Source organism: Strix uralensis, chromosome 19 (assembly GCF_047716275.1).
Source record: "Strix uralensis isolate ZFMK-TIS-50842 chromosome 19, bStrUra1, whole genome shotgun sequence".
NCBI lineage: Eukaryota > Metazoa > Chordata > Aves > Strigiformes > Strigidae > Strix > Strix uralensis.
Window position 1 is genome coordinate 2,778,305 of NC_133990.1, and position 27,779 is coordinate 2,806,083.

At 43.9% G+C, this 27,779-nt stretch overlaps 1 protein-coding gene across 1 annotated transcript; it reads right to left on the reverse strand.

Annotated features, from left to right (window-relative positions):
• Positions 1-10,388: 10,388 nt before the first annotated feature.
• LOC141952290 (myosin heavy chain, skeletal muscle, adult) lies at positions 10,389-27,779 on the reverse strand. Its single transcript, XM_074889592.1, has 38 exons — positions 27,573-27,779; positions 27,350-27,493; positions 27,100-27,256; positions 25,350-25,377; positions 25,138-25,252; positions 24,952-25,044; positions 24,759-24,822; positions 24,568-24,666; positions 24,358-24,461; positions 24,120-24,258; positions 23,365-23,483; positions 23,119-23,268; positions 22,101-22,271; positions 21,155-21,464; positions 20,934-21,004; positions 19,756-19,843; positions 19,559-19,676; positions 19,107-19,230; positions 18,316-18,452; positions 17,958-18,213; positions 16,699-16,941; positions 16,309-16,485; positions 16,077-16,222; positions 15,899-15,989; positions 15,421-15,810; positions 15,143-15,269; positions 14,846-14,964; positions 14,259-14,455; positions 13,676-13,859; positions 13,424-13,589; positions 13,126-13,250; positions 12,669-12,977; positions 12,365-12,568; positions 11,970-12,095; positions 11,705-11,875; positions 11,514-11,618; positions 11,275-11,370; positions 10,389-10,672 (listed from the first exon to the last, which is right to left on the reverse strand). Exons 1-38 carry the CDS (start codon positions 27,777-27,779, stop codon positions 10,517-10,519), a joined length of 5,826 nt encoding a protein of 1,941 aa, XP_074745693.1. The 3' UTR covers positions 10,389-10,516.

Consider the following 27,779-nt stretch of genomic DNA (forward strand, 5'->3'; position numbering starts at 1 on the left):
AAGGAAGAGAGTATTCAGTTACTGATGGGGAACTATATTATTCTTCCCAAATAGTCAATCCAATAAGCTGCACTGTATCTAAGAAGACAGCCAATGGGTATGAGGTTGGTTTCATTCACTAGCAAGTTTCTGCTATTTCATTAGCCACATGGTCAAAAAGATGCGAGGTCAGAGAGATCCACAGATCTCATTGGCAATTTACAGGAAGGCAGTCCTAAGTCTCACGTGGATCAAGTCATTACATCTATTCAAATGTTATGTAATTACTTAAAATTCACAATGAATCTGGTACAGCAATATGTATCCAAGACCTGTAAGTTTCAAAAAAGTGTTATATGATAAAAAAATATAAAAATGTGAATGCATCCATTTCAAGGGAAAATTTGAAGGTTTAAGACATGAAGGGGGAGGTTGAAATAAATAATAATGTTGCCTATGATTAGAAGTCCTCAGAGCTAGGTTATTCAACTTTTATGGATGAGTAGTTTAACACCTTATTGTGGCAGTAAGTAGATACCACAGGCTATAGACATTGCCAGATCTGTGTAGTGACGATTCAGAAGAAATCACCATAAATTTATAATTTGAGGAAGAATTAAATAGAAAGAGAGACTGTAAGTCTTTACAGAAGGATCGGAAGAAAATTTTTTCTCAAACCAGGTTATTACATTTAAGTGTATCCAGGTGAGGTGATTTTGAGCATAGCTCTGTAAAAAATATCGGAACTAGAGATTATGTCTACTTACCTCATGCTTCCTCACTAATTATGGTATCTGAGAAAAAAGGGATGCTAAGGTTTTGAGCAGACTGCAGAAAACTTAACAAGGTGGCTCTGCCCAATCAGTATCCCATATATAAAAGAGACTCATTTATCACTCTAGACAGAACAGAATACTTCTGTATGTAGGGTTTAAGACTACTGATAAATAGTATTGAAAAATGATTTTCAGAAAATTAGTCTTCATTTACCATTGACATGGAACAATGAGTTGAGTTTAACACAATTCTTTCTAGATAAAAATATAATTAAATTTCAGAGATCAGTCAGCTAAGTATTTGTAGAGTACTTGTTCTTGCTGCTCCTGGTAGTTCATCCACAAAATGCAGCCTACTATTTTTTCCATAAAAAGAGATCTGGAACAAAATCTGCATTTTCTTGACCAGACTGGTACACTCACTTCAAAAAAAAAAATGGTCTTTGTGTGATCTGCAACTTGTAAATACTGTGGTCGGCCATGTTATCAGAATTAGAAGAACATGCTTGGAAAGATCAATATGACCTGTAAACCATCAGTGTATATGACATGATGTAGGAAGTGTAGCCTCATTCTGCCGTTCCCTTGGTAAAAGGAGAGCTCCCAGGAATGTTGGCAGATGATAAGTAGAAATGTCAGAACATTAATCCTCCAGAGCAAAGCTTCTCATTGCTACACTTCGACTAATGTGTTGCTATGAAGAGGACCTGGAGATGGTAAGGACATACTTTTTTTATTAGATTTAATAAGTATTGGATCAGACTAAATTAATTACAGGGACTACCTTCTACATTATCCATGGAACTTGTCTGTTAAATATGGAGCTTATCATGATGTTAAGCTGACATTCTTAAGATGTCCTCTAAGAATCTCTTTGAATGTTCCTGATAAAGACTTCATGTGCTGGGGTGAGGGCAGATGGAATTTCAAACTGATTTCTTGAGATAACCCAGTAATTACCATTACTAATGTGAGTTGTGGAGTAATTCTCTAGGAAGAAATGCAGTTGAGACCAATAATTTATGTACATATGTAAAAGGCAATGTCTGGGAATAAATGTAAATCTCCCAAGAATATTATTGATGAAGACTAGCTTTTTTACACAGAGATTAGAGATGTGAAAAAGTAAGGAGATCCTCCCATTGAGTCACGAGGTTCAGAATGGACCCCCTTGCTTTCTGAACTCCTTCTTAGAGAGGAGTCTAGGTGTGGCTGGATCCAGACTTTGTCTCAGACTTGGTCAATGGTTTATGGCTAAAAGATTGTGTGTGCACAATCAATCCCTAGATCACTTCATTAGGATTTCAATGTTTTGCATGTTATTAATAACTTACCAATCTGTCTGGGCATCCAATGTTAGTTTGCTCTGAAGTTCAAGCCCTTGGTTTCCCAAAACAGAATCTCAGGCACTGAGTCTTATAAAAATAAATAATTTAATGGAGTGCTACAACAGCAGGATGAGCTTGAGCTGGGTGCCCTGGAGAGGGGGGGGCGGGCAAGGAAGAACCTGAACAAAGAAATCCCTGGGCAGTTATACCCTTACAGATTATTTACCTGCCATTCAGGTGATCTTCACACACCTTCTACACACACTTTGGTCCAATAGTGATTCTAGTCTATAATTTTCTGACACCTTCTGACACCTTACTGGATTCCTTCACTGTTTCCAGGTAGGCTGTTCTCTTGTCGAGTTGCAGCTGCTGTTGATGGTTGTAGCCTTGAAGCATCCTTATCTTCTGATTTACGCTGGCTCTGGAGGCCCCTGTTTTGACTGAGTAGGTACATGTTCAGTAAATTTAAGTGAAAGTTTACAGCTTGCATCTTAAGGTTTCAGCAAATCTGGCTACTCATGCTAAGTAAAGCTAAGCAAACAGCATATTAAATCACACAACTTTATAGCTCCAAGTGATTCATTCTATTTAAAACTTACTTATTTAGGCTAAGCAACTAATATCTCTTAACATGGAGAGTTATCCCTGCTCAAGGGGACAGTTGCCTGGTGTACAGTCCAGTTGCCGTCCAGGAAGAACTCAAATTGGGCTCATCCAACAATGTGTCATTGGTGAAAGATCTTGTTACTTCGAGGAGCAACCTTGAGAGGCGTCCCAGCTCAAGGGGAGATCACCGCCATGCAGCCACACTGCCTAGCAGGGACACCTCAAAGAAGGGTCACTTAGGCTGTCATATTTATGGGTAAAGTGGTTGGCTCATAGTCAAATTGCATACAGTGGGAAAGGTATGCACAAGATTCCTTCTGCCCACAACTCTCATTGTGTTGCTCTGCTCCTTTGTGGGTTTCCTAGAGGAATTCTTGGCCTGGCTATGGATCAGATCTTTACTTCCTTTGGAGCCAGTACCAAACTTGTGCTGGTTTGGTTAAAGGGGGGTCAAGTGCCTCTATCACAGGAGGGAAATCAGGGTTGTTAGCACAATATTACTGCGAAGGACTCAAAAAGAGGTTAGGTGTCACGTTCCTTAGATGACCTTCTGTCTGTCACAGAATTGGAGAGGTGTCATGATGCAGGCAGTTTATCATAACTCTGATGTGTGACTGTCAGACACTATAAATGGAATGTACAACTAAATTACGGTTTGCCTGAACTTTGTATGAATATTTTCTATCTGTCTTAAGCTATAAAGACCACTTCACTCAATCACTGCTTTACCAAGCATGCAGGCCTAACCTTTGCCTTCTGCATCCATATTGTCAACTCCCTGGTGCTCCCTTAGGGATTTCTCCAGCTAGCCTGTGTCATCTTGGAGCAGGGTGACCTCTAGGGGACTCCGGGCAGAGCTGGCGTGGAATGAGCATGTCAGTGCTCTGCCCCACACTCTGCTTTGCACATTAGAAAACCTTGAACTTTACCTAGTGCCCTTAGTCTGAGGTCTTTATATATGTTGAATCATATATTCCCAGCAATATTATCTTGTCTTCCAAAAGACTACCCAGGTAAGTAGAACAAGATGCTTCAACAGACTCTGTCCTTTCTCTCTTTCATGAGAAAGACAGGATCTTTTTCAGCTACTAGTTTCTTCTGGGATTTGAATAGACTTGTAAGTCATGAAGAACTGAATTGATAAACTTGGTTTGTCAGAATTCACTGAATAGAGGTTTTTTTCTACAGAACTGGAATATTTTCAGTTAATGTTATTCTGTCAATGAAACAGTGCTTATTTACTTAGGAGGCACATCACTGATGTCCAGATTGTTATAGTTCTAAGAGTCTTTGCAATCTATGCAGCTCCACTGGAGTACACCAGCTGCATCTATTTTAAACTTCCTATCAATCAGAGATGTTTCTTTGTGGTAATTACGGACCAATGCTTTTTTCAAAGTCAGTGACCTCTGCTAGTAGGCAGCCTGACTACAGAGCGTGTTTATACAAGCTGATTCTAATCTTCAGTTTATGGCATCAAACTATAAATACATGAGAAATTAAATATACTTTAATTTACATGAATGAATATGAGATATTTCCCCAATATAAATAAGGAACTTTTCCAGATTCACAAGAACTAAACAAGTATTTAGGACATAATGTTTATTATATGACTTTTTCTGGACATATGCAGCCTGGTGGCACATGCAGGTTGTTGCTATTAAACACCATCACCACCATAAATGTTCATCATACTAAGCATGAATGTAGTATAAAATTTTATTTAAAGAAAAAAAAAACTTTTATTTTAATTATGGAGTACTTACCTCCTATTCAAATAAATAATCACATCAAACACGTAAAGTCTTTCTAAAATTTCTCTGCAAAATAATACCACGGCTCTCTGTATGAATGCTGTGATGTCTGCTTATTAGATTCTACCAAGATAATTTTTCTGGTCACTGAACAAATGAAAAGCAGATGGAAAACAAATAGCTTTGTAATAACATCAATATAAAATGTTTTAGTTTAGCTACTAAAAAATAATTGTGAACTGACATAGGCATATGGTTTTCCCCCAAATTATACTGACTGTATACAGATTTTTCTTTCCGTCTTCAGAAATGCCAGCATAGAAAATGTTGGCCAGGAAAGTTTTTTCAACAAAAGAAAACTCAACTGCCAGTATTTTTCTTCACAGACATTTTCCTTTATCCAAGATGCTTGCAGTGACCTTAAATGTTTAAAAACCAAAGTTATGATCTTCCTTATGTGATGCCATTTGCTTAAATTGTTAAATGTAAGCCATTATAGCATCTAGTTATAGTAATGTCATAACTATGGTTAGAGTTGCTCATATAATCATAATTATTTTACACATTTAAAGATATCCTCAAGCCTATCAATTCTTACACTAAAAAAGCAGCACAGTTCTTGTCACTTTTTCCCACCTCTAACTCCTATTCATTTCTCTTTGGTGTCACTCTTACCTGTAGCCTCTTCTAAGTGCAACAGCTATCAGTTTTTTACATTTTTCTTCCCCAAAGCTAACATCAATTTGCTTCTTATTCCCTTTTTCATATCCTTTCCTTTCACATATAGCCACACCTTTCCAGCTCATATTCCAGTTTCTTGAGGCTCTTCTGTACCTGCAGCCTCGGCTGCACAGAGACTCCCAGACTGGACTGTCCCCTTTGGCACACGGACAATGTCTTTGGGGGTGGGTGTCACCCAGCCCCTGCCTCACCTCAGGTCCACACATGCTGCCATGGTGCAGGCAGCTTTAATTGCAGGGGGGGTCTTTGAAGATATCTTCATTAATGCTTCATGTCAAACAGGAAAATGCTATTGAAGCAAATCTCCCTGTTGTCCAACACTTTGGTTTGCAGGACAGGTGTGCACCAGGGCCACATCTAATGTGCTCCCACCTCAGACTGGCACTCAGCTCTTGGGACTCCCACCCTTTCCCCCTGATACCCATTTAGTCTAGGTCTGCCAGGTCCTCAACACTTGCTGTTCTCCTGTCATGCTGTTCTCCTGTCATGCTGAGGAAAGGACAGCCTGTGTTTCAAGCGTGTGCTAGTTTGTAGGATCACTGATGCTGCATGTTGGCCTTTTGATAGTCACACATTTCCAAGCATCTACGTGGTGCCCTTTCTGGGTAGAGTTCCCAGTGCAACTGAGGTTCTGCACACTGACCAGTGGCTGCTTCTGTCAGCTCAAGGTCTTTTCTTTCAGCATTGCTGACCCCAACATTTCCAGGCCTTCTTTGGCCCATTCCACCTGTCTTGGTTCTGTCCCAGCGGTGCACACATGAAACTGGCTGATCCACCTGGTTGGATTTTAACCTTTCTGGTGTGATTCGATCATAACACGTGGGCCAGGAAGTTTCAGCAGCTTTAAAAGCGCCCATTTTTAAGTGAGACCTAGTTGCTGCCACCCAGAGCAGGGTCCACCTTGATGGCTCCATGCTGCCACCCCCTGGCAGTGGGTGCCTGGAGCAGCGCGCCCGGGCGGCTGCTGCCTGGCTGAGCTCCCTGGGACTGACAGGAGCCTGCTGGAGCTCCAGACCAAGGAGAAAGCTGATGGGGGCCTGTGCCCTCACAGCAACAGCCCAAATGGTGAGGCAAAAGACAGAGCCACCGTTCCAGCTGATGTCTCTAGGCCCTACACCAGCACCCACCTTGGGGTCTCACCGCAGCTGGCTGCACGTCCTTCATGTGTTGCCACCACCCGGGGCTTGTGTCAGTGTGAGTCAGTGGGCCGCTGCCTCATGGCACCCACCATCTCCTCAGGACCTCTTTGCCTGGGGGTGAGCAGACAGACAGTTTACTTGTAATCCCTGCCAGCACTCACCTCATGGGCTTGGCCTTCTCAAAGCTGGTGGGGTGCTTACATTCCAACCCACTTCCTGACACATTGTCTCAGGCCTCCAGCCTGGAGCTGTCCTCTCTGATGGCTCTTGCCTCGTTTGTACCCTTTCAGCTGGGGAGAATGAGGTAAGCTATGCAAATCTCACTGGGATAAGAGTATTGATTGTGTGGGCACATGACACAGTAGCTTGACATCACAGTTTAAGACACAGATCATCTACCTCCAGCCCACGTTTCTAAGGGAAGGGGATAGCTAAGGCAAGCGTGACCTGTCTAAGCAGGTTGTTAACAGTCTGTGTCTCCAAAAGACTCTTCACAAGTACTAAGAGAGTCAAGCATGTGCCTCCTAGTAGTACAGCCTCTGCTCACTCTCATCTGAACCCTGTGTGGGAGGATGTGCTTCATACCTCAGAATGGCTTAGATTTTTCGACTGGGCACATACAAAAATATTACTGATGATGGCTCAGTGAAAAATTTTTAAGACCTGAATTAAGTTTGAAACTAAAAAGGGCAGACCACATTTCTTCTGGCCTCCATTTATAGGCCGGAGATGTACTGCTGAGGTAGAAACTCCATGTATACCTCCCAAGATTTTAGGTCCACCTGTGGCATTCAAATCTGTATGGCTAGTTCCTGACATAGGAAAGGATCTGCTACATGATTTTACACATTTCCAATAAATAGTGCATCTTCCTGAAGAAGTGCAGTTTGTGCTTTTCCTTCTCTACAAGGTTATCTTAGAAATTGTCCCAAAAAAGGAAAACTGCATCTGACAGAGGCCTAGACCATTCTGTCCTGCACTCCTTTCTAACAGGAAAGGTCCCTCATACTCAGCTGGAGCTGACACATGCTAAAGATTTCACAGTAATTTGTACATTGTCTGTTGAGTGTGATTTGAAAATGTCTCTAAAATCTATTCTACATGGAAAATCACACATCCTGACTAGTGGGGCACAGAAGGAGGTATTTCCTTGCTATGGGCAGTTTGGTACACACCATATATGTGGATCTAAGTTCCCATTCTAAGTCTAATAATAAATTCATCTCATTGATAAAGAAAAGCCTCATTAATAAAACAGTTAAAATTCTTACACAAAATACTTTCTCTTAACAGCCTCTTTTGTGTGGTATTATACTTACCCTCCCAATGTTACTTTCTGTCCTAAGGTTGAATCTTCAGTCTTTCTTAAGAATGGTAGTGTGGCAAGGAGGGACCCTACTACATGTTTTCAGCATCCTCAAGTCTACCAGGAGGAGTATGGTATAGCAGGGATTTCTTCCTACTTGGACTTGGGTTTGCTTGAGTGTATTATCTATTTCCTTATCACAGTCTGCTTCCCTTTCACTGGTTCCCAACTGATGTTTAAAAGCTGCAGAGTAGCTTACCCTGCCCCAGTAAACATGAAGGGTAATTCTTTACTACACAGTGACCCCCAAGGCTTGTCAGAGCTTTACTGTATATGGTATTCACAAAGTTTAACCTAAGCCATATTAGGTAGAAGTTGTTTGACTACTACACAGTTATTAGAACAACCTAAAATGACTTCAGGTGCAGACAAGCCCTAAGACTATGCCCTGTGAGGTCCATACAAACCCTCAAGCCTTTTGTTATTAATGGAAAAAAATCATATTTGCTGTTCTACAATAATGGAGGTTTTAAGGAACTGAAGCACCTTAGGCTAGACAGAGAATGGTGGGATATTCAGAAGGAGGAGTGAAAAGAAGATAAACTGATGGCAAAAACAGTATCAGAAAACAGTCAGGCTGGTCTCTGTCATGAGTGTGGGGAATAAAATGAAGTGAAAGAAATCTGAAGTCTACTAGGAAGCCACAGAAAGCCTTCTAATATGTCATGGGAAGGAAGAGCTAGAGTGGTATCACTGCTAGGTGTTAGATGGATTTATTGAGCTCTTTGTGGCTGAAAACTGATCAGCTCCAAAAAAGCTCACTCTCATCACTCTTTCAGAGAGCAATGACAGAGACATCAGGGGTTCTTGCTTTCTCATCCTCACTACTGACAGTAGAGCATCCTTAAAATTACTGGTGCATTTGTGAGTTAGCATCTTGGAGACAGATAATTAAATACTCATTTTGGTAATTCAGTCTTAGCCATACAGACGTGCTGCTGTCGGCTTGAAGTTTCCAGTAGAGCGAGCAAAGTTCACTGGAAGCTCACTTTGCTCTTTGGAAGCAAAGCCCATGCTGTGACAGTGGTTTCCACACACACTGACTGAGGGACCACTGTCAACCCTCAGAACTTCCTAGGAAACCTCAAAGAGCTCCAATGGCAGGCTCTCCTTTGAAAGCTTTGTAGATGAGTAAAGTTTTTGGAGACCACTGACCTCAGGTCTGGGCACAGCCATGGTCTGCATGCCATGCTTGACCACGCAGGTGACAGTCAGGGTCCCCTGCATTGCTCTCTGCTTGACAGTGCAGCTCCAAGGCAACAACAGTCATATCTAGAGCTTTTTTTTTTTTTCCAATTTTCCTTTTAGGCAAAACCTAATACAGTCAGTAGGTGTCCAGAGAGCAAGCTATGGACAGCATAGACTGTAAATTCATGAGAACAACTCGGAAGCCTCCATATCCTTCCCAAACCATATATTCATCCCTCTGACCCTGACTGACAGACTCATTTTCCACTCCCAAATGGACTTGGAGCAGAGGATGCCCTCCCAATCCCCAAATGTATTTGTGCTCTGCTGACAGTAGCTAAGCCTGTAAAAAGAGAGAAACCAAGCATGCTGTTACCCTCAAGTGCTCTCCTGAACCTCTGTCTTTCCATACAGCTCTAAGCCTTTGAACTATGGATAGGATTTCTGTGCAGTTGGTAAATTCTGGTAGATTTCTTCTCTATTAACATGTTCAAGCCTCTTTTCAATATGTGTAATCCTTTAGTCTGCAGTGACAAGGACTTCCACAGCTTAACTGCATACCTTGTAAAGAACCCATCTCTCTTTGTGGCTTTGAGTACCTTGCCATCAGGTAGTTTCATTTTATTTACAGCTCCCTGCGCGTGCCCTCCCCAGCCCCCTGTCCTCCATCTTCTGCCCTTTGCACTCTCCTGTTCCTTTTAATGCCAGAGTTGCTTAGAACATTGATCCCTGTCAAGCCTCACCACACTGGGCTGATTTGTTCTGCTTTGTATGCCCACTCAGTTCTCTCCTTTCTTATCTTAAGTCTCTGGGTCTGTTTAATTGGTCCTCCAATGGAAGTCTCTCCACAGGTCTGATCACCTTTATTGCCTTTGGAATCATAATTCCTTGCAAATTGAGTTTATCTCTTTTTATTTTCTCTTTTGCTACCACGGCTGAGAAAAAGTGGATGCCTTCACACGATTATGCAGCTTATGTGGCAGACCTTGCTCCTGACCGGTAATTGTCAGTTCAGAGTTCATCTTTTTCTATGTGACACTGCATTGTTTCCCCACATGCATAATTTTGTGGTTTTAACTGTACTGAATTTTGTATGCTATTTATTGTGATTGTTTATTTAGAGTCATGAAAGTTTTCTGCATTTCTTAGGTATTGGTCATTGTTCTTACTGCCTGGAACAGCATTATTTCATTGGAAAATATCATGTTCCTTACTCTTCAACATCACTTGCTTTATCAATAACTTGCATAAAACAGCTCCCAGGAAAAAATTACTTTTCTCTTTCATTCTGTGTTTCTGAGGATAATTTATCTCAGTAAGAAGCTTCCTTTTTATAAGTCATTGAAGTAATATAGAAGGGTAAGTATTTAAGGACTAGGTAAAAAAAAGGTGTACTGTGACATAGGTACACAAAGGTTATAAGCCAAAACTGTGCCCAAAGGCTAATGATGACACAACCCTAATCAGTGAAAAGTGAAAAAAAGAAAAATACTGCTCATGGCACATATGCAAAGAACTCTAAACTTTATTCCCTAAATATTGAGGTGACTGCAAATATAAAATATAGAAGAAAGCGACAGAGAGGTTCACATTTTGTGCATCCCTCCGGTCACTTTGCTGCCTCATGACATCCTCACTCCTCCTCTTCTATCTTCTTGCCATGAAACTCCCGGCTTTTCACACGGAGCTTGTTGACCTGTGACTCTGCAATGTCAGCCCGCTCCTCGGCTTCCTCCAGCTCGTGCTGGATCTTGCGGAATTTGGAGAGGTTGACATTGGACAGCTCCTCCTGTGCGGGGAGAGGGAGTCGGTGGTGAGGAGCCCAGGGCAGGGGTTTCACTCCCCCTGCGCTGTGGTAATGAAAGGCTGTGGCTCAAACCTCCATCCCCCACCCACCACCGCTTACACGTAAGCCTCACACAGACCTCCTCATCCTCCCTTATTCAGGGCCCCACCGTGACAAGCCTCAGCAGTACTGTGTCCCTCCTGAGGAGCAATTTTGTCACTTGGATTTGTCATTTGGGTACTTATTCCCCCATTATAGCTGCCCAACTATCAGTGTGGCTATTAGGTTGAGAAAGAACCTGAAACCCTCTGCTTTTGGTCAGCAGCAGAGATTCAGGAACTTCTCAGTCAGTGGGTGTGACCCCTGGGTTTGTTTAGTCTGACCTCCTGTATCAAACAGGCTGCAGAACTTCCCTCAGTTCATCCCTGAGTGCAGGGTGCCCAGAACTCTGCAAGGACTCGTGACACGATAGCAAAACGGCGTGGCCAAGACTGCTGTGACTTGGGAGTTTCTTTCATGCCCCTTTCCTGGGATTCGTACTCATCCCAACGAGCATGCTGCCCCGGTGGAAGGTGGCTCTTGCCCATTCTTCAAGCAATACTTACAGCCTCCTCAGCTTGTCTCTTGTAGGATTTCACCTTCATTTGCAGCTTGTCCACCAGATCCTGCAGCCTGAGAATATTCTTCCGGTCTTCCTCAGACTAGAGTGATTGGTAAGCAGCAAAGAGAAGGAATTATTGGTTCTGCATCATGTGTGGTTAACAGTTCCCCTTGGGGATGGTGTGTGCAAAATTTGACTTCTTGTGAGAAAACTCTGTCAGCCCAAGGAGGCTTCCTGCCTTACCTGGTAGGTCAGCTCCTTCACCCTCCTCTCGTACTTGCGCACGCCCTTCACAGCTTCAGCGCTGCGCTTCTGCTCAGAGTCAACCTCCGCTTCCAGCTCCCGCACCTGCAATGAGAAGCCCGGCTTTGGAGCTTCCCTGGTGGTTACTTACGTGACACATTCACTCACTCACAACTAAAAGCCCTACGCACTCTGGCCTCCAGCTTCTGGATTTGCTTCTTGCCTCCCTTCAGTGCCAACTGCTCGGCCTCATCCAGACGGTGCTGCAGGTCCTTCACCGTCTGGTCCAGGTTCTTCTTCATCCTCTCCAGGTGGGCACTGGTGTCCTGCTCCTTCTTCAGCTCTTCTGCCATCATGGCTGCCTGATGAGAGCAAAGGGCAAAAGCCATTTTGGGGCTGGAGACATTCTGGGGAGAAGGCAGTAATCTTAAGCAGTGAAAGGAACCCCCAGCTCACATCTGTGATGGCCTTCTTGGCCTTCTCTTCAGCATTGCGGGCTTCCTGGATCGTATCCTCCATTTCACTCTGAATTTGCACAATGTCTGTTTCCAGCTTCTTCTTGGTGTTGATTAAGCTGGTGTTCTATGCAACAGAAAAGACATGATTGGTACAGTTAGACCTAATGCCTCCACTTCAAGAGCTAAAACTGTGAGTATTGTTTATGAAAGTCTTTAAGGCAGGAGCCTGTTTTAGAGCCACAGCAGCAAACCAGACAGGGGTGGCTGCCTGGACTGGCCATGTTACGGCGTAGCTCTTCAGGTCTTTATATAGTAGTTACTGACAAGACGCATAGCAGTCGCATTGTGTGTTATCACTGGCTAATGGGACTCATTTCCAGCAGAGTGCCTGACCTGGGTATGGAGGAGCTGCACACGTTCAGTGGCATCCAGGAGCTCCTGCTCAGCCACTTTCCTCGACCGCTCCGTCTGCTCCAGGGCTGCCCGTAGCTCCTCAACTTCAGCCTGCAACAGGTTTGCTCTGCGCTCCACCATGGCCACCTGCTCCTTCAGGTCCTCCTGTGTCCTGAGAGCATCGTCCAAGTGTATCTGGGTATCCTGTAAAAGAGACAATAGAAATTACAAGGTGGCACAACACTCTTGCATCTTAAAAATGTAAGGTGAGACATTCTTCTATACGCATCTTTGCTGAACATACCTTGAGCACTGCCTGCGTGTTTCTCAGGTTCTTTTGTGCCTCTGCAGCCACGCGGTTGGCATGGCTCAGCTGGATCTCCATTTCATTCAGGTCTCCCTCCATCTTCTTCTTCAGCCGCAGGGCTTCGTTCCTGCTCCTGATCTCAGCGTCCAGGGTGCTCTGCATGGACTCCACAATTCTGAGGTGGTTTCTCTTCATCTGGTCGATTTCCTCATCTTTCTCTGCAATCTTCCTGTCAATCTCAGACTTCACCTGGTTGAGCTCAAGCTGGAGGCGCAGGATCTTGCCCTCTTCATGTTCGAGGGAGGCCTGGACAAGTCAGCAGGAACAGTGACTCAAACTAATGCTTCCTTTCTAAGTAGTCTCTTATGCAGTGAAATCTAGGCTTGCTTTCCTGCCATCCCTGCAAATAACTACTCCCATACTTTCAGTCTGGACACCATTTCTTAGCACGTACCTCAGCTTCCTCCAGGGAGGCTTGGAGTTCAGATTTCTCCTGCTCAATCTGCTTCTTGACTTTCTCCAGCTCATGAATCGCCTTTCCTCCCTCTGCAATCTGCTCCGTGAGGTCAGAAATCTCCTCTGTGGGAACAAAGACCAGTGGCATGGTCAGGCTCAGAGCTGAATGGGAAGGGCACTGCCACACAAAGGTGACCAGGCATCTCTGCAGAACTGCAGGCACAGACCCATGTCGAGCGGTGGGCAGTGGTGGAGAGCGAGACAGCCCTGCCAGGAGCAGAGGGCCAGGGACTTACGCTGCAAGTTCTTGTTCTCACGCTTCAGAGTTTCCAGGTGGTCCAAGGACTCCTCATAGGCATTCTTCATCTTAAACAGCTCCGTGCTGAGAGAGCGAGACTCCTTCTGGGAGGCTTCCAGCTCAGCCTGCGTTTCCTCATACTTCTGCTTCCATTCTGCCAGGATCTGAAGAGAAACGGGGCGTCAGTATGGAGGTGGCAATCAGGAGGACATGCTCTGCCCAGGAGCCCCGGCGCTGGAGCCCAAAAGACCTTGTCAAAGTTCTTCTGCTTCTTATCCAGAGCTGCACAGGCAGCATTAGATCGCTCCACGTCAATCATCAGGTCCTCCACTTCATTCTGCAGCCTCTGCTTTGTCTTTTCCAGGGAGGCACATTTGGCATTCACAGCCTCAACGTGTTCCTCTGCATCCTGCAGGCGCTGTGCCAGCTTCTTCCTGGGAGGAGGTAAGCGCAGCTCCCGGTTAGAACTTAGAGGGGAGACAATTTTCGCAAGAGGTCAGTTGGCCACTTTGGGGGCTTCGAGCCTAGTGATTTTCACAGTGGTTTTTCTGTTCCAAGATTACATGCAGCCTAAAGGGTCTATCACCTCCTTGTCCTAGCGCCTGCTGTGTATTCACCCTCTCTTAGCATTTCTAGCCCTAAAGGCTACGTTTTCCTTCTAATCTACACTTTTTCCACAGCAAACTTTTCCTCTCTCTCCCTCTCTTCCCTCTACCACAGACACTATATCACTGCCTTCATCCCACCCCTGTCCTAATACACTCTAAGAGGCTCCAATTTCCCTTGACAGGCTCAGCCTTCTCCAGCCATTTGACATCCCACGTCCCACGTACTTGGCCTCCTCCAGCTCCTCCGTGCGCTGAATAGCATCCGTCTCGTATTTGGTTCTCCACTGGGCTACTTCGCTGTTGGCCTTGGACAGGGCACGCTGCAGCTCCCCCTTGGCTTCCTGCTCCTCCTCATATTGTTCCCGGAGCAAGTCACAGTCGTGCCGAGCTGACTGCAAGGCGTGGGCCAGGGCGTTCTTGGCCTGTGGGGACATTGGGATTGGTAACCTGAATACTTGCCTTGAGATGCGTCTTGACAGTGAAGCTGACAGGGAAATTAGAATCAAACTCTAATTAGGCAAATGCAAAGCTGGGGGATGATGAACATCAACGTGTTCTGGAGGATCAGGATGTGTTAGTGACAGGTGCTCTGGGGAAAGTAACCTGCTGTCTCTGTAATAAGTGTCTCAATCCTGTCTTAGAGAGTATGGTCAGAATGTCATGAAAGCCTTGTGGATGACTTCCTCCAGCATCAAAATCATTATGTTTCCTTTCCTCTCTGGCTTATGAGCAGGGGGCATGTGCATTATTGGTGTTCACTCCAGTGCTACATGTGTTTGGGGAAGGAATGTTGGAGTAGAGTCATTCCAGACCTTTATTTCTTCCTCTAAATGTCTCTTGAGTTCCTCAATTTGTTGGGTAAATCCTTGCTTGCCCCTGGACAGCTGAGAAATCAGAGCATCTTTTTCCTCCACCTGGCGTGAATATTCACCTGGGAAGGGCAAAGTGAAAAAAGTAACTAGATTATTAATATTATAACAATTTTTGCCTGTAAACACATGCAATCATGAGTAGCCTGTAGAGGTTATGCCAGTTGTAACTTTTCACACTGTGTTATCCTCATGGCATGCAGGACCTCCTATTGCACCACAGCAATGAAGAAATGTCACCTGATTCTGTCTGCAGACGAGCTCTTTGAGTATTGAGGTCATTGATCATGTGCAGGTTCTGCTCCTCCTTAGTTTTAATCTCACTCAGCTGGTCTTCCAGAGTGCGGCACATCTTCTCCAGATTTGCCTACAGAGCCAGTACAAGCAAGGAAAGGAAATGAACACCTGGACTCTGCCTTATTCTCACAGCACGGACTTAGTGATGAAAATGTGGCTGGCAGATGTAGCCTATGTGCCATATTTTGGCCCTGTGGGCATGTTCCACTGCGATCCCGTACCTTGGCTTTGGAGACAGACTCCATGTTACTGGCCAAGTCGTCAATCTCCATCTTCAGCTCACTCTTCTCCTTCTCCAGCTTCTGCTTCACTCGTTGCAGGTTGTCGATCTGCTCCCCAAGCTCAGCTGTGCTGTCCGCGTGCTTCTTCCGCAGGGCGGCAGCCGTGGCTTCGTGCTGCAGCGTGGCCTCTTCGAGGTCACGCCGCATCTTCTGAAATTCTGCCTCACGCTTCTTGTTCATCTCGATCTGAGCTGCTGTAGCCCCTCCTGCTTCTTCCAGGCGCTCGCTGATCTCCTCTAGCTCCCTCGAGAGGTCAGCCCGATGCTTCTCTGCTTTTGCCCGAGAGGTTCGCTCTGCCTCAATCTCCTCCTCCAGTTCCTCAATACGAGCCTGGGGAACATTAGGGACCCTTCACACCCATGCCCTCCTCCTTCCTGACCTGACACTGGCTGAGAGAGGGCAAGGGACAGAGGCTTGCCTGCAGCTCCTTGATCTTCTTCTGTAACTGCATGCCCAGGGCTTGCTCATCCTCGATTTTGCTCTGGATCTGGCTGATTTCAAAGTCTTTCCTTTGGGCAAAGCAAACCGTGTCAGAGCTCAAAGAGAAAAGACAAGTGCACCAGCCCAGCACTCAGGGGCCCCACAGCCACACTTACTTCTTCAGTTTCTCATCCAGCTGCTGCTTATCATTTTCTAAATCCATTATGCTGTCATGGGCCAGCTTCAGGTCTCCTTCAAGTTTCCTCTTAGCTCTCTCAAGGTCCATGCGCAGTTTCTTCTCTTGCTCCAGGGACCCTTCCAGCTAAAAATAACAGGAATATCAGTGCTCTGCTGGCTATGCTTTCCTCTACAAAGTTTTCTTTTTCGTTTAGCTACACATGTGCTTACATCATCCACTTGCTGCTCCAGCTTGGTCTTAGCTTTGGTCAGTGTATTGACTTTGTCCTCTTCTGCCTGCAGGTCATCCAGTGTCTGCTGATGGGCCTCTTGGAGGGCTTTCTTCTCTTTTGTCAGCTTGGCAATGCTCTCATCCAGGGCTGCCATCTCCTCTGTGAGGTTTTTCACCTAAAAATATAAGCAATTGTCAAAATTAGGTGGAAAACATGCGTGCTGGTTCTTGGAAATTTTCCCTTTGCTGTCCTTAGCCAGTAATTTCATTTTTTTGTTTACCGCTTCGATAAGGCCCACCTCAAATGTTATAAAGTCCTGGGGTAGCAGGATTTTTGCTCCAAGAAATAGTGATTTTTTGACCCCTTATGTCATTCTCTATGTGTGTACCTTGTTTTCAGTGGCATGCTTTTCCTTTTCCACCTTGGCCAACGTTAACTCAAGGTCATCAATATCTTTCTTCAGCTCTGAGCATTCATCTTCCAGTTTTCTCTTCTTGGCTGTCAGCTCGGCATTAATTTCCTCCTCATCCTCAGCCCTTTCAGTCACCTCTTTTATTTTGGCTTCCAGCTGGATTTTGGTTTTGATGAGCTGGTCACATCTTTCCTCAGCGTCAGCCAAGCTATCTGCTTCCTGGTGGGGACACACAGATTTTTATGGGTTGCAATGTTTTGAATTTTCTCTGCTCTGTCTTTTGTATCACAGAGTAGGCACGTGTTAAAATGGAGGCTGAACCAGGCCCTCCACTCCAGCAACAGGAAGATCTGGCCCAGTGGCTACTGGGAAACCTTGTCACCTGGAATCAACATGGACTCTAAATTCTTTTTGTCTCTTAAAAATGCCTCACAGGGAAGGTATCTATGAGAATACCTCATGAACCCACAAGCACAACACAACAACTTCAGTTACTAGTTTCAGCAGGAACAAGGGTTTAGAGTCTTTTTTCCTGACAGAAAATGTATTTAGTTACTTTTACTTTTTAATTGTTTCATCAAGAAACTTATAATATTTGGGAACTAAATGCTTTTCCACTTTTGAGAATAATTTAGTTGAGAAAGGAATTTATCACTTTTCTACATGCATTAAAATTGTTGCAAGACAAATAGAGTTCTTGCGTTGCTATCAGATACCTCCTTGTCTTCCTTCCATGCCATGCCTAGCCTTTCCAATGTTAACTAGATGATCATTTAATTTGGTGTGAAGAAACTGCCTTCTCCTAATTGAGTTTGAATGGGAAGTATCCATGTTTCTGAAATAATCAGTGCCTTCAAGTGTAGCTGTAAGTGGGCAAAGTGGGTCCTTCTCAGGTTTACCTTTACTCTGTTAGACAGATACTCTGCTTTGAAAGTTGAATAGATGGAGATCCTTCCCTTCCAGTTCAGAGCTCTGCTGTGGATTACATGTTGGTGAGCGCTACATGGCTCTTCCCCCAGACAGTAGGAATGCCAGGCCTCACGTGGGGCTGCCATGAGACACATCATGCCCCTGCCCGTACCTGTTTCCTCAATGCTAGTGTGCCTTAGGGTGTGTGATTTAGACTGTTTTCTGCTGCACGTTAGTCAGCTTCCTGCAAGTCTCTGTTTAGGGTAAGAAGCATTCTGGCTGCATATTGTTCTTTTCCCAGGGACAAAAGAATGCTGGTTACTCACTGCCTGCACTTGGAGCTGCAGGTCATTTTTCTCCTGCAGCAGGGCCACCATTTTCTCCTCCAGCTCCTTCCTCTTTGCCTCAGACTTTGCAAGCTCTTCCTTGGTTTTTTCAAACTCTTCCTTCATGTTGGCCATCTCCTTCTCAGATTCTGCACTCTTCAGCAAGGGCTTGATCTTGAAGAACAGCTTCATCCAGGGCCAGTGCTTGACATTCATGAATGCACGAACATTGTACTGGATACAGAAGATGGACTCCCTGAAATGAAATTCACATGGCTATTGCATAGCTTCGGTGTGATGAATTTAAACTTCATTAGTCAAGTACCATGAGAACAAACTTAATATGAGAAATGTCTACCTCCTCTCCACCATTCTCCGATACTCCACTCTCATCAGGAAGCCTCTGCACCTGGCTTGTGTGCGAGTGATGATTTCTGCCAGCTTGTCATCTCTCATCTCCTCCAGGAGCCCCAGCAGTCCAGCTTTGAAGAACACCTTGAGAAAGTAAATGTTGCAGCATGTCATTGTCAGGTAGTACAGAATAGAGGCACAGAGTGGTTTAGGATCCTTACAGACCTTAATGGCCATGACCAGGCTCCACTTGGGCCCCCTCTCAAACCATCCCTCCACAGGCCTACGAGCTTCTTATAAGTTCAGCTCTAAGCATTTGGTCCCTGTCTGAGGTATGTGGTATGTGTTCTGATTTCCAGCTCAGCCACAGCCTCAGCCACACCTCTGACTGATCATGGACCCCAGGGAGCTCTACCATGACCCATGGACTTATTTCCTGGCTTGCTTTTAGACCAATCTCATTGCTGTGGATCTGTCCAGGAATTAATGAATAGTGCCAGGGCCTTGTTAGCCTACCTATATCTGACCTTGAGCAATCTTAAAAACCAAGGCTTTATGGCTTGACCTCAGACTTCCTTCTTGTCACAAATCTTCCTGATGATCTGGGCTCTTGGCTGAACCTGATTACCATTCCAGGGTCTTCCCCACTTGCCTTGCTTGAGTACTGTTGGGATGGACACTTGCTGATTAAGGCTTCTACCCTACCAGCTCCGTTATTGTGTTGTGCTGTCTGCCACTGATGGAGCAGCCCACCCTTACCTCTTCCCAACAAACTTTTAACAGAGGACTTATTTCTACCTTGGTGTGACCAAATCTGTATTGAGTGTGATCCACATCAATGGACCCAAGGAGCTTTTCTGAAGCCTTCTTGCTGTCCATGAATTGTCCCTCTGGGATAGCACTTGCATTAAGCACTCTGTATCTGCAGAATAAAACAGACATGAAGAAATCCTCATCACTGAAACCACCACTGTGAGTGAAGCCCACAGCCTCCTCAGACTGTCTTACTGAACTGGTCTCATGCCTGGAGACAGTTCATCCTTTCAGAATAGGATACGGAAAGTGGTTTTACTATTAATTCTAAGTGCAAGAGAATCCAGATCTCAACATTGTCATATCATCATGAAGTGATGATGAAACATTTCTGTATTACTGCTCAGTACCAATTTAAAGTAAAATGTTTCAAGTATATTATGGTACACAGGCTCTTCAGCTTGGTCTGAATGGGCAGAAAGGTGGAGCACTCCTACCTCTGTTTGAAGTCAGCATACAGGACTCTGCTGGGGAATCCTTTCCTGCAAATTCTGATCCCTTCCAGCACACCATTGCACCGCAGCTGATGCAGCACCAGCTCATGCTCCATAGCACCTAACAAACACCACCGTTAGTGACTACCCTGAAGAAGAGCTTCTGTTGCTTGAGTTTTTATCCTATTGGCTCCCCTTACCAGGTGTTTTTGTTTCATTTGGGATGATACATCGTACAAAATGGGGGTGAGTGCTTCTCAGGTTAGCCATCAGCTTGTTTAAATTCTCCTGTCAGATCATGAAATGAAGTTTATATTATTAAGTGTAAGTACTGGAAGTTTAATAATGGACGCATCAAACCGAGTGTTTCAGGAGCAGACCTGTCTTCTCTAAAACACCTTGTAGAACTCCCAGAGGGAAACTTGGAAATTGAAGGCTCTCAGATTTTTGGTTTTGAAATTCTTTTGTAGAATAATGGTTAGTACTACTTTCCTTGATTTTCTTATACAAGTACAGACCTGCTATCTCACAGCATTTCTTCCACCTGGTATTTCTTGTGGTACTTATTTGGGCGTTTTAAGTGGATGACATGTACTCTTGGTTACACATGAATAGCATCTAAATTAGCAGATAAGTCCTTTTTAAATAGATGGAATATTTCTAAAGCCCATATAAATTGACTTTTTTAACGGTAATTCAATCTCTCTAAATATCTCCACTTCAGAAAAATGGAAACCTTGAAAACATAACTGAAAACTGACCTGAAAAATTATTTATTTAACATTCACTCTCTTTCCCCATTGAAATTAAAACATGGACTTACAATCTTACAATCTCAAGGCAATTATTTTGCTTTTGATGTTTAATTTCTTATCTTTGAATTCTAAAATGTGACAATACTGAAAATCCTCATAGATACGTAAAACAGATATGGTAAGTATCTCTGAAATTTCCAGAACAGATGTTAAGGAAGTTCAGCTGATTTGTTATTCACTCCCAGTCTAAGTAGGTGAACTTCACCCTTGGAGATTTTGTAGAATATTCAGAAAAGGTAATAGCAAAACTAGGTCGGGTGGAAGAAATCAGCCAAAAGAGGGTGTAAGGCCAATAGTTAAGGGGGGAAAAAAAAGACTAAGACAATTGCCTAGGGAGTTCCAGGAGGCTGAAAATATCACTCTCTCTCCTTAAATAAAAGGAAGAACATGCACACATTGAAGTAGAGATTTTGTACTGTTCAAGGTAGTTCTGTAATTTCCTAGAAGAGCAAGGGAAAGATTCTCAAGAATGACAAGACCTATGACCAAAACTAACACACAACTTTTAGATTAATAATAAAATTCCTCTCCATCTTCAAATAAATGATGAATTCTGTACTTACCCGGAAAAGAGCTGAGACAGTCTGGAAGGAAGAACCCTTCTTCTTGCCACCTTTTTTGCCACCACCACCCTCTGTGAATGGAAGAAAAGAAGGAAGTATTAAAATATGGATGTTGCATATTGGAGACGATGGAACACAAAACTTTAAATGCTTAGTGTTCACTGCTTTAATTCTGTGTCAACATTGTCCCACACTGAAAATACAGTTTTCACAGAGCTGACCTGCATCTGCTCCACCATAGGTGGCAAAGAGTAAGGCCAATGTTTTCAGTGATGATTTCTGGTACAACCCAATGACAGTTTCATTCAGGGGGTCCTTGTTCTTCTCAAGCCAGCCAGAGATGTTGTAGTCCACTGTGCCAGCATAGTGCACCAGGGAGAAGTGGGCCTCAGCCTTGCCTTTGCCAGGCTTGGGCTTCTGGAAGTTGTTGGACTTGCCCAGATGCTGGTCGTAGAGCTTGTTCTTGAAAGAGGTGTCAGTTGCCTTGGGGAACATGCACTCCTCTTCCAGGATGGAGAAGATGCCCATGGGCTGGAAGGTACCACAAGAAGTCACAGAGAAAAATTATAACGATGTGAAGCATGTGCTATGAACATCAGAGATACCAGGGTATTGCTGGTAGCATCTCTGCCTGGGTAAGGGCCTGAGTTTGTTCTCAGACAGGGAGCTTGTTTCTGCCTTCCATTGATGTCCTGCAGCCTGTCTTCACAGGACTGGTAAGAACATCTGTCTGGTTCAGGTTAGAATGCTGAGTAGAATCGGAGGGAGAAGTGGTAAACAGAAAAATAATTGGGAAAACAGCTAGAAGAGTCCCATTTGATTTGGCAAATCAGGCGAGACGATATTTATTTCCCAAATTTCTGTGTGGAGTCCTGATTTGAGTCTTCAGAGGAAAAAGGAAAGGAGATTGACTCCAGGGTTTTTTTAAGAAGTCTGTTGGTGGGAGTCCAGGCTATTTTTCCCATGCTTGAAGACCAGGTAATACAAGATTGATGACACAGATTTTCATTTCCTAATTACTCTTCCCCAGACTAAAATCAATTTTGGGGCAAAATATCTTGCTTAACTGACACTGAATGCCTGGCTGTGAGTTCCTTCTGAGCTGAATGTGGTTCAGAAACATCACAGAATTTCAAAATGCATCATAAGCTTGCACAGAATAGGTACCTTCTCAATGAGCTCAATGCAGGCAGCCAGGTCCATCCCAAAGTCAATGAACTCCCATTCAATTCCCTCCTTCTTGTACTCCTCCTGCTCCAGCACGAACATGTGGTGGTTGAAGAACTGTTGCAGTTTCTCATTGGTGAAGTTGATGCACAGCTGCTCAAAGCTGTTGAACTGCCCAAAGCAAGGAGAGGTGCACAGGTTCTCAAGGTGTGCCAACACCACCGGGTTTTGCTAGCAGTCTCCTAATGCTCTTTGAAGTGCCCCAGCTGAAACGCCACTCCTAACTGTACTGTAACTGCATGTGTTTCCTTAGCAGGACTTCTGTGGTAAAGTCTACTGTCCTTGAAGGATTTTATTATTATTGCTTTTGAAATCAAGGTTAAAGTAACAACCCTTTTTTACTGTGCTACTCAAAAGCAAATCCTTCAGTAACTTTAGCTGCGGCATCGTGTAGGTGTCTCAGTTCTCTGACCTCCCAGAGAGTGGACACCTCCTCAGGGTCCCACCCAAGAATGCCTCTGTCCTCAGATCAACAGTCAGGGGGTTTCTCTGCTCTGACAGAAGTCCTAGCATCATCACTGCATTCACAACACCAGAAACATGCTGTGAACTTCCCCATAGCACTACCCTTCCCTTGGCTCTTCCAAGAGCATCCACACATTTGGCCCACATCTGTGTGAGCCTTAGTCCTAAAGCTGTCTCTTTGTTTGCAAAGCCTAAGACCTTTGGCTGTCTCTTTGTTTGCAAAGCCTAAGACCCAAGGCCCCCTCAAGGGCCTCTGGGACCATTTGTCAGAAAGCAGAGCTTTCTTCTACCTCTTGACAACGTTAGAATCAAAGTCTTTGTTAGTAAAGCCATTTGAAGGTGCTACTGTGACAGAGAAGAGGGAGGAGTTTCTAGAAAGCTGCAGATGAGGAGGATAAACTCCTGAATCTTCTTAAAAAGAAGTGCGTTTCTGAGTCCTCATGACACCTCCCTGCCCCTCCCTTCACTGTGGTGCCAAATCCCGGTTCCTTACATCAAAGATCTCAAAGCCAGCAATGTCCAGGACACCAATGAAGTACTGTCTGGGCTGCTTCGTGTCCAGCTGTTGGTTGATGCGAATAACCATCCACAAGAACATCTTCTCAAAGACAGCTTTTGCCAGGGCACCCACTGAATTGTTCACCTAGAGCACAGAAGAAAGAACAAGAGTTACCTCCTACAGTCAAAAAAGAATGCTCAAGTACTCTTTCAAGATGTATTTTCAACCTCCAGATTTTACCTGTGACACAGTTTGACCTTTGGTCACAAATTCATTCCCAACCTTGACTCGGGGATAGCACAGGGCTTTGAGCAATTCAGCGGAGTTTAGGCCCATCAGGTAGGCAGCTTTGTCAGCCACTAAAGAGGGAAAGAGAGAGAAGCATTTATCTTTGGACAATGGCTAGAATTTGGTCAGTGTGAACAACTGCTGTTCATGTTCTAGAAATGGAAAAGCATTGGTCTGGTCTCATACATAAGCTCTGGGAAGGAATATAAATTCTGGAAGCCAATGATGGCCTCCTTTGAAGGCAAGAACAGGTAGGGGTTGTATAGGAATAGCTTGAATCTGGAAGTTCCCAGAAAAACTCCAAAAGCCTCTGAGAATACATGAGGTGTGCATGCAGCACATTCTTTTCCTGTGGAAAGTGGTTTTCTGCATAGCAGAGAAAGCAGGGTTTATTTCACTAAAAATATGATTGCACATCATGGTGACTTAGTGGTTGAAGGCTTTGCAGAGAGAGTAGTACTCTCTGTTGAAGTTGAAGTTCCCCCTTTCAGGCTGTGTGTGTTTGGGGAGTATCCATTAGATAAAATAACGGTATTTCCCGTGATCAGGGAAGCACCTCTGCAGATAGAGAGTCAATGAACAAAGATGTTTTTCCTCAGAATTTTATGTGGTGACTCAGACAAACAAAATGCCTGTCATTAGAGGCTAACATATCATCTCTGCAAACAGAGTTCTCTGAACAAGTCGGCTGTTGAATTTGCTGATACCTTCTGTGCCGTCTGGCTCTGCCTGCTCTTCTCGTTGTTTCTGCTTGAACTTCAGGTTCCCGTAGTGCATGACAGCCCCTGTCAGCTTGTAGATGGCGGTCTTTTCATCAGCAGTGAAGCCCAGGATGTCAATGGCACTCTGCAGACAAAACAAAGAATTAAAATTCGTGTCCTTAGCAGGTCACCTATGTCACCTTTGAGACATGTACACTAGGCACCTTTTTGCTGTGTCACTTACATCTGTAGCCATGAGCTCCTCCTGGTCATCAATGCTGGGAACAGTGACCTCACCTTGACTCACATAGTGGAAATCAAAAGGGTTGGTGCTAATGAGGAGCATGTCTGAAAGCAGGAAGAGGCAAGGCACAGGCTTAGTTTTGCCAACCAGGTAACAGAGGCAACTGTTGCTCAGCAATCATCCTCAAAAAGACATCATGGTCCTTCCTACCAATTAGCTCCGGCTTCTTGTTGGACATGATCTGATAAAATATGTGGTAGCTTCTTTCTGCCTTGAGCTGGAAAGTGACTCTGGACTTCTCCAGCAGATCTGTCAAGGAAGGTAGAAAGAGTTAGGCACGGGAACGCACGTGGAGCTGGGCATTTAGGAAAGAATGGGATCAGGCCAGGAGAGTGTCTTACAAGTTTCAATGTCGGCAGAAGCCAGTTTGCCTGTGGCCCCAAAGTGGATTCTGATGAATTTGCCCTGTTAAGGAGAAGCAGCACTATTTCAGACTGGATAGGTTCTTCTGACATCACCTTTACATGGAATACTGCTAGAGTGTCACTTATCTTGTAGTGACAGGGAGAGGTTTTGTCCAAAGCAACAACTTACAAAGCGTGAGGAGTTGTCATTCCTCACGGTCTTGGCGTTTCCAAAGGCCTCCAGCAGTGGGTTAGCGCTGATGATTTGATCCTCAAGCGTTCCCTGCAGAATGATAATTATCGCTGGTTATCTTCTCCAAAAATCATTTCAGGAACAGAGGAAAGGTTTGATTCAAGCTAGTATCTATTAATTTACCTGCATTTTGCCTGATGTCTGCTCCTCCTTCTTCTTATCTCCACTCGCTGCAATTGTTGCAAAGTACTGGATGACACGCTTTGTGTTCACAGTCTTCCCTGCTCCGGATTCTCCGCTGTGAAACCAAAGAGAGAAGCAGAGAGCGTGTGGTCAGGCGGGAGGTCCCCCAGCACTGGGCAGCCCCACAGGGACCCAAGAAGGGGTGTACATACGTGATCAGGATCGACTGGTTCTCACGATCTGTGAAAGAGGCAGAATGAAAGATAGTGTTAGTGACATTATTGAGTAGTACAGAACACAATGCATGTGACAAACACAAGCAGTGCTTTTAGAGAGCTTATTTTATATTGTATTATATGGAAAGGGCTGGAGTTATCAAAGTTTGTATTTCTTCAATTTCCTTTCATCTCTGAGGGATTAATTTAAACTCCTTTTTCAGTTGTTTGAATATGACATTTCTGCTTAATTTAACCGATTTTTCTTGTCAATCTCTGTATGAAATGAATACTTATGCAAGAATGCCTGTAACTTTCCGGTGACCTCAAGAAGTCTGGAGGATTATCTTCTTCAGAGAAGTCTGTTATAGAGATTGGAAGATTTTGGTATGAAAGAACTCTCTGTAGAATCCACACAGATTAATATCTCATTTCTTGTGTGCCTTTTTAAGGTCCCAGCAAATATAACTAACTGCTTATACATCAGTGAGTCTTCAAACAATTTAAGAATCTTAAAGCAGTTTATACTTGGTCCCCTTTAACAAAATACCTTTTGAGAAGTCTGATTAATTAGGTCTCATCTCAAAATAACCAGGGGCTGTAGCCACTAACTGTATGGAACAAAAGCATTCTGATCTCCCCCTTTAACTAATTTGTAAGAGTGTAGAGATTTAATCTATGTTGGAAATGTTCAAACAATATTTTTTTTCCTCCTTTTCTTATTTTTCTTTTTCACCAGTGAATTCAAAGGAATTATTTTTTTCTGAGATAAGAAAAAATGTAGGGTTTTGTTGGTTTGGTTGTTTTTCGTTTCAGATGTTTTCTGCTCTTTTTATTATTTCTGTCTTTACAAGTTTGTTTTTAAAGGAACCAACTAAGAGAAGGAAGAAAGAAAATAGCAAATGTGAAAAAAAAATGTTAAATTACTTGTTATTTATAAACCAGCTCCAGTGTTAAAAGTGGAAGTGGAAAAGGAGAAGAAGAACTATTCTTATTATCATTCTATTTTTATTCAATAATCAGGGATTTTTCAAACCATCAATATTATTATTATGTGATGTTCAGTAATATCCCTGTGGAATCACGAAACAACTCTAGATACATGACTATCAAATCATAGATTCCCTTCTGCATATTGCGGTTTTGGTGCACAGAATCTAGTCCTTTCTGGTCAAGTAACTTTCATGCCTAAGAGGCAAATACATAATACAGAACCATTAACTAGCAGCTAATTTGAAATGAAGTCATTTATCATTGTTTTCAGAGGGTGCAACTTTGCTAGGATTCTGGTTTTTGTTCATTCCCAAGAAGCTGTAAATATTAAAATAACACTTGAAATTGGATCATTTGTTTTTTCAAACAATGTCTTCATGAAGCTAAAACACCTAGAAATTAACTTAAAGTATAGTTTTGGAAGATATTAATGAAATTGTTCTGAGGTCTATTAGTATTTTCTGTCACATTTTGAGCAAATCAGATCTCAGTAATAGGTAGGGGAGAACTTTTGTTTCACCTGACTTAATTCATCCTATTAATTGTTCTTCACTGTAACTTTTACAGTGGTGTTTTCTGTATGCTATAAATTAGTGTTCTAAAAATCATTAGGACAGAACTGTGTCTAATGCATAATATCAACAACTGTTAAAATAAGTTAATTAAAGTCTCATGCTGAGGTTTACACAAACAAATATTTTTAAAAAAAAACCGAAATGTTATATCACCATGAAGATGCTGCCAAATGACTCACCAGTCAGCATGAACTGATAGGCATTGTCAGAGATGGAGAAGATGTGTGGAGGGGCCTCCTGGCGCTTCTTGCCTCGGTAGGCCAACACCACCTCCGGGTTGTACACCGGCAGCCACTTGTAGGGGTTGACAGTGACGCAGAAGAGACCCGAGTAGGTCTGTGAGGAAGGGAGACAGCACGTTGGCTTCCACTTACCCTGGCAGAGCAGTTCCTCCTCGCTGCCCGGAGGAAGACTGCTGCTGGTACTTACGTAGATCATCCAGGCTGCGTAACGCTCTTTGAGGTTGTACAGCACAGCGGGTTCGTGGAGGTGGGTCATCATGGCCATGTCCTCGATTTTATCATACTTGGGAGGGTTCATGGAGAAGATCTGATCATCCTTCACGGTCAGGGTCTGTCAGAGGAAGAACATATGTCAGCTAAGAGCTGAGAGCGGGAATCAAATGGGTCCTTCAGCCTTGTTCCTTACTCACCTCTCCACCTTCAGTCTTGACAGTGACCTTCCCTGATTCTTTACTCTGGATTGTCCCTTTCACAAAGGATTCCTTAGGATGCACCACAAAGACAGATGTCTTGGCATCAAAAGGCTTGTTCTGGGCCTCAATTCTCTCCTTTTCTGACTTTCGGAGATAAGGGGCCGCCTCCCCAAAAACAGCCATCTCAGAGTCTGCAGAAGCCAT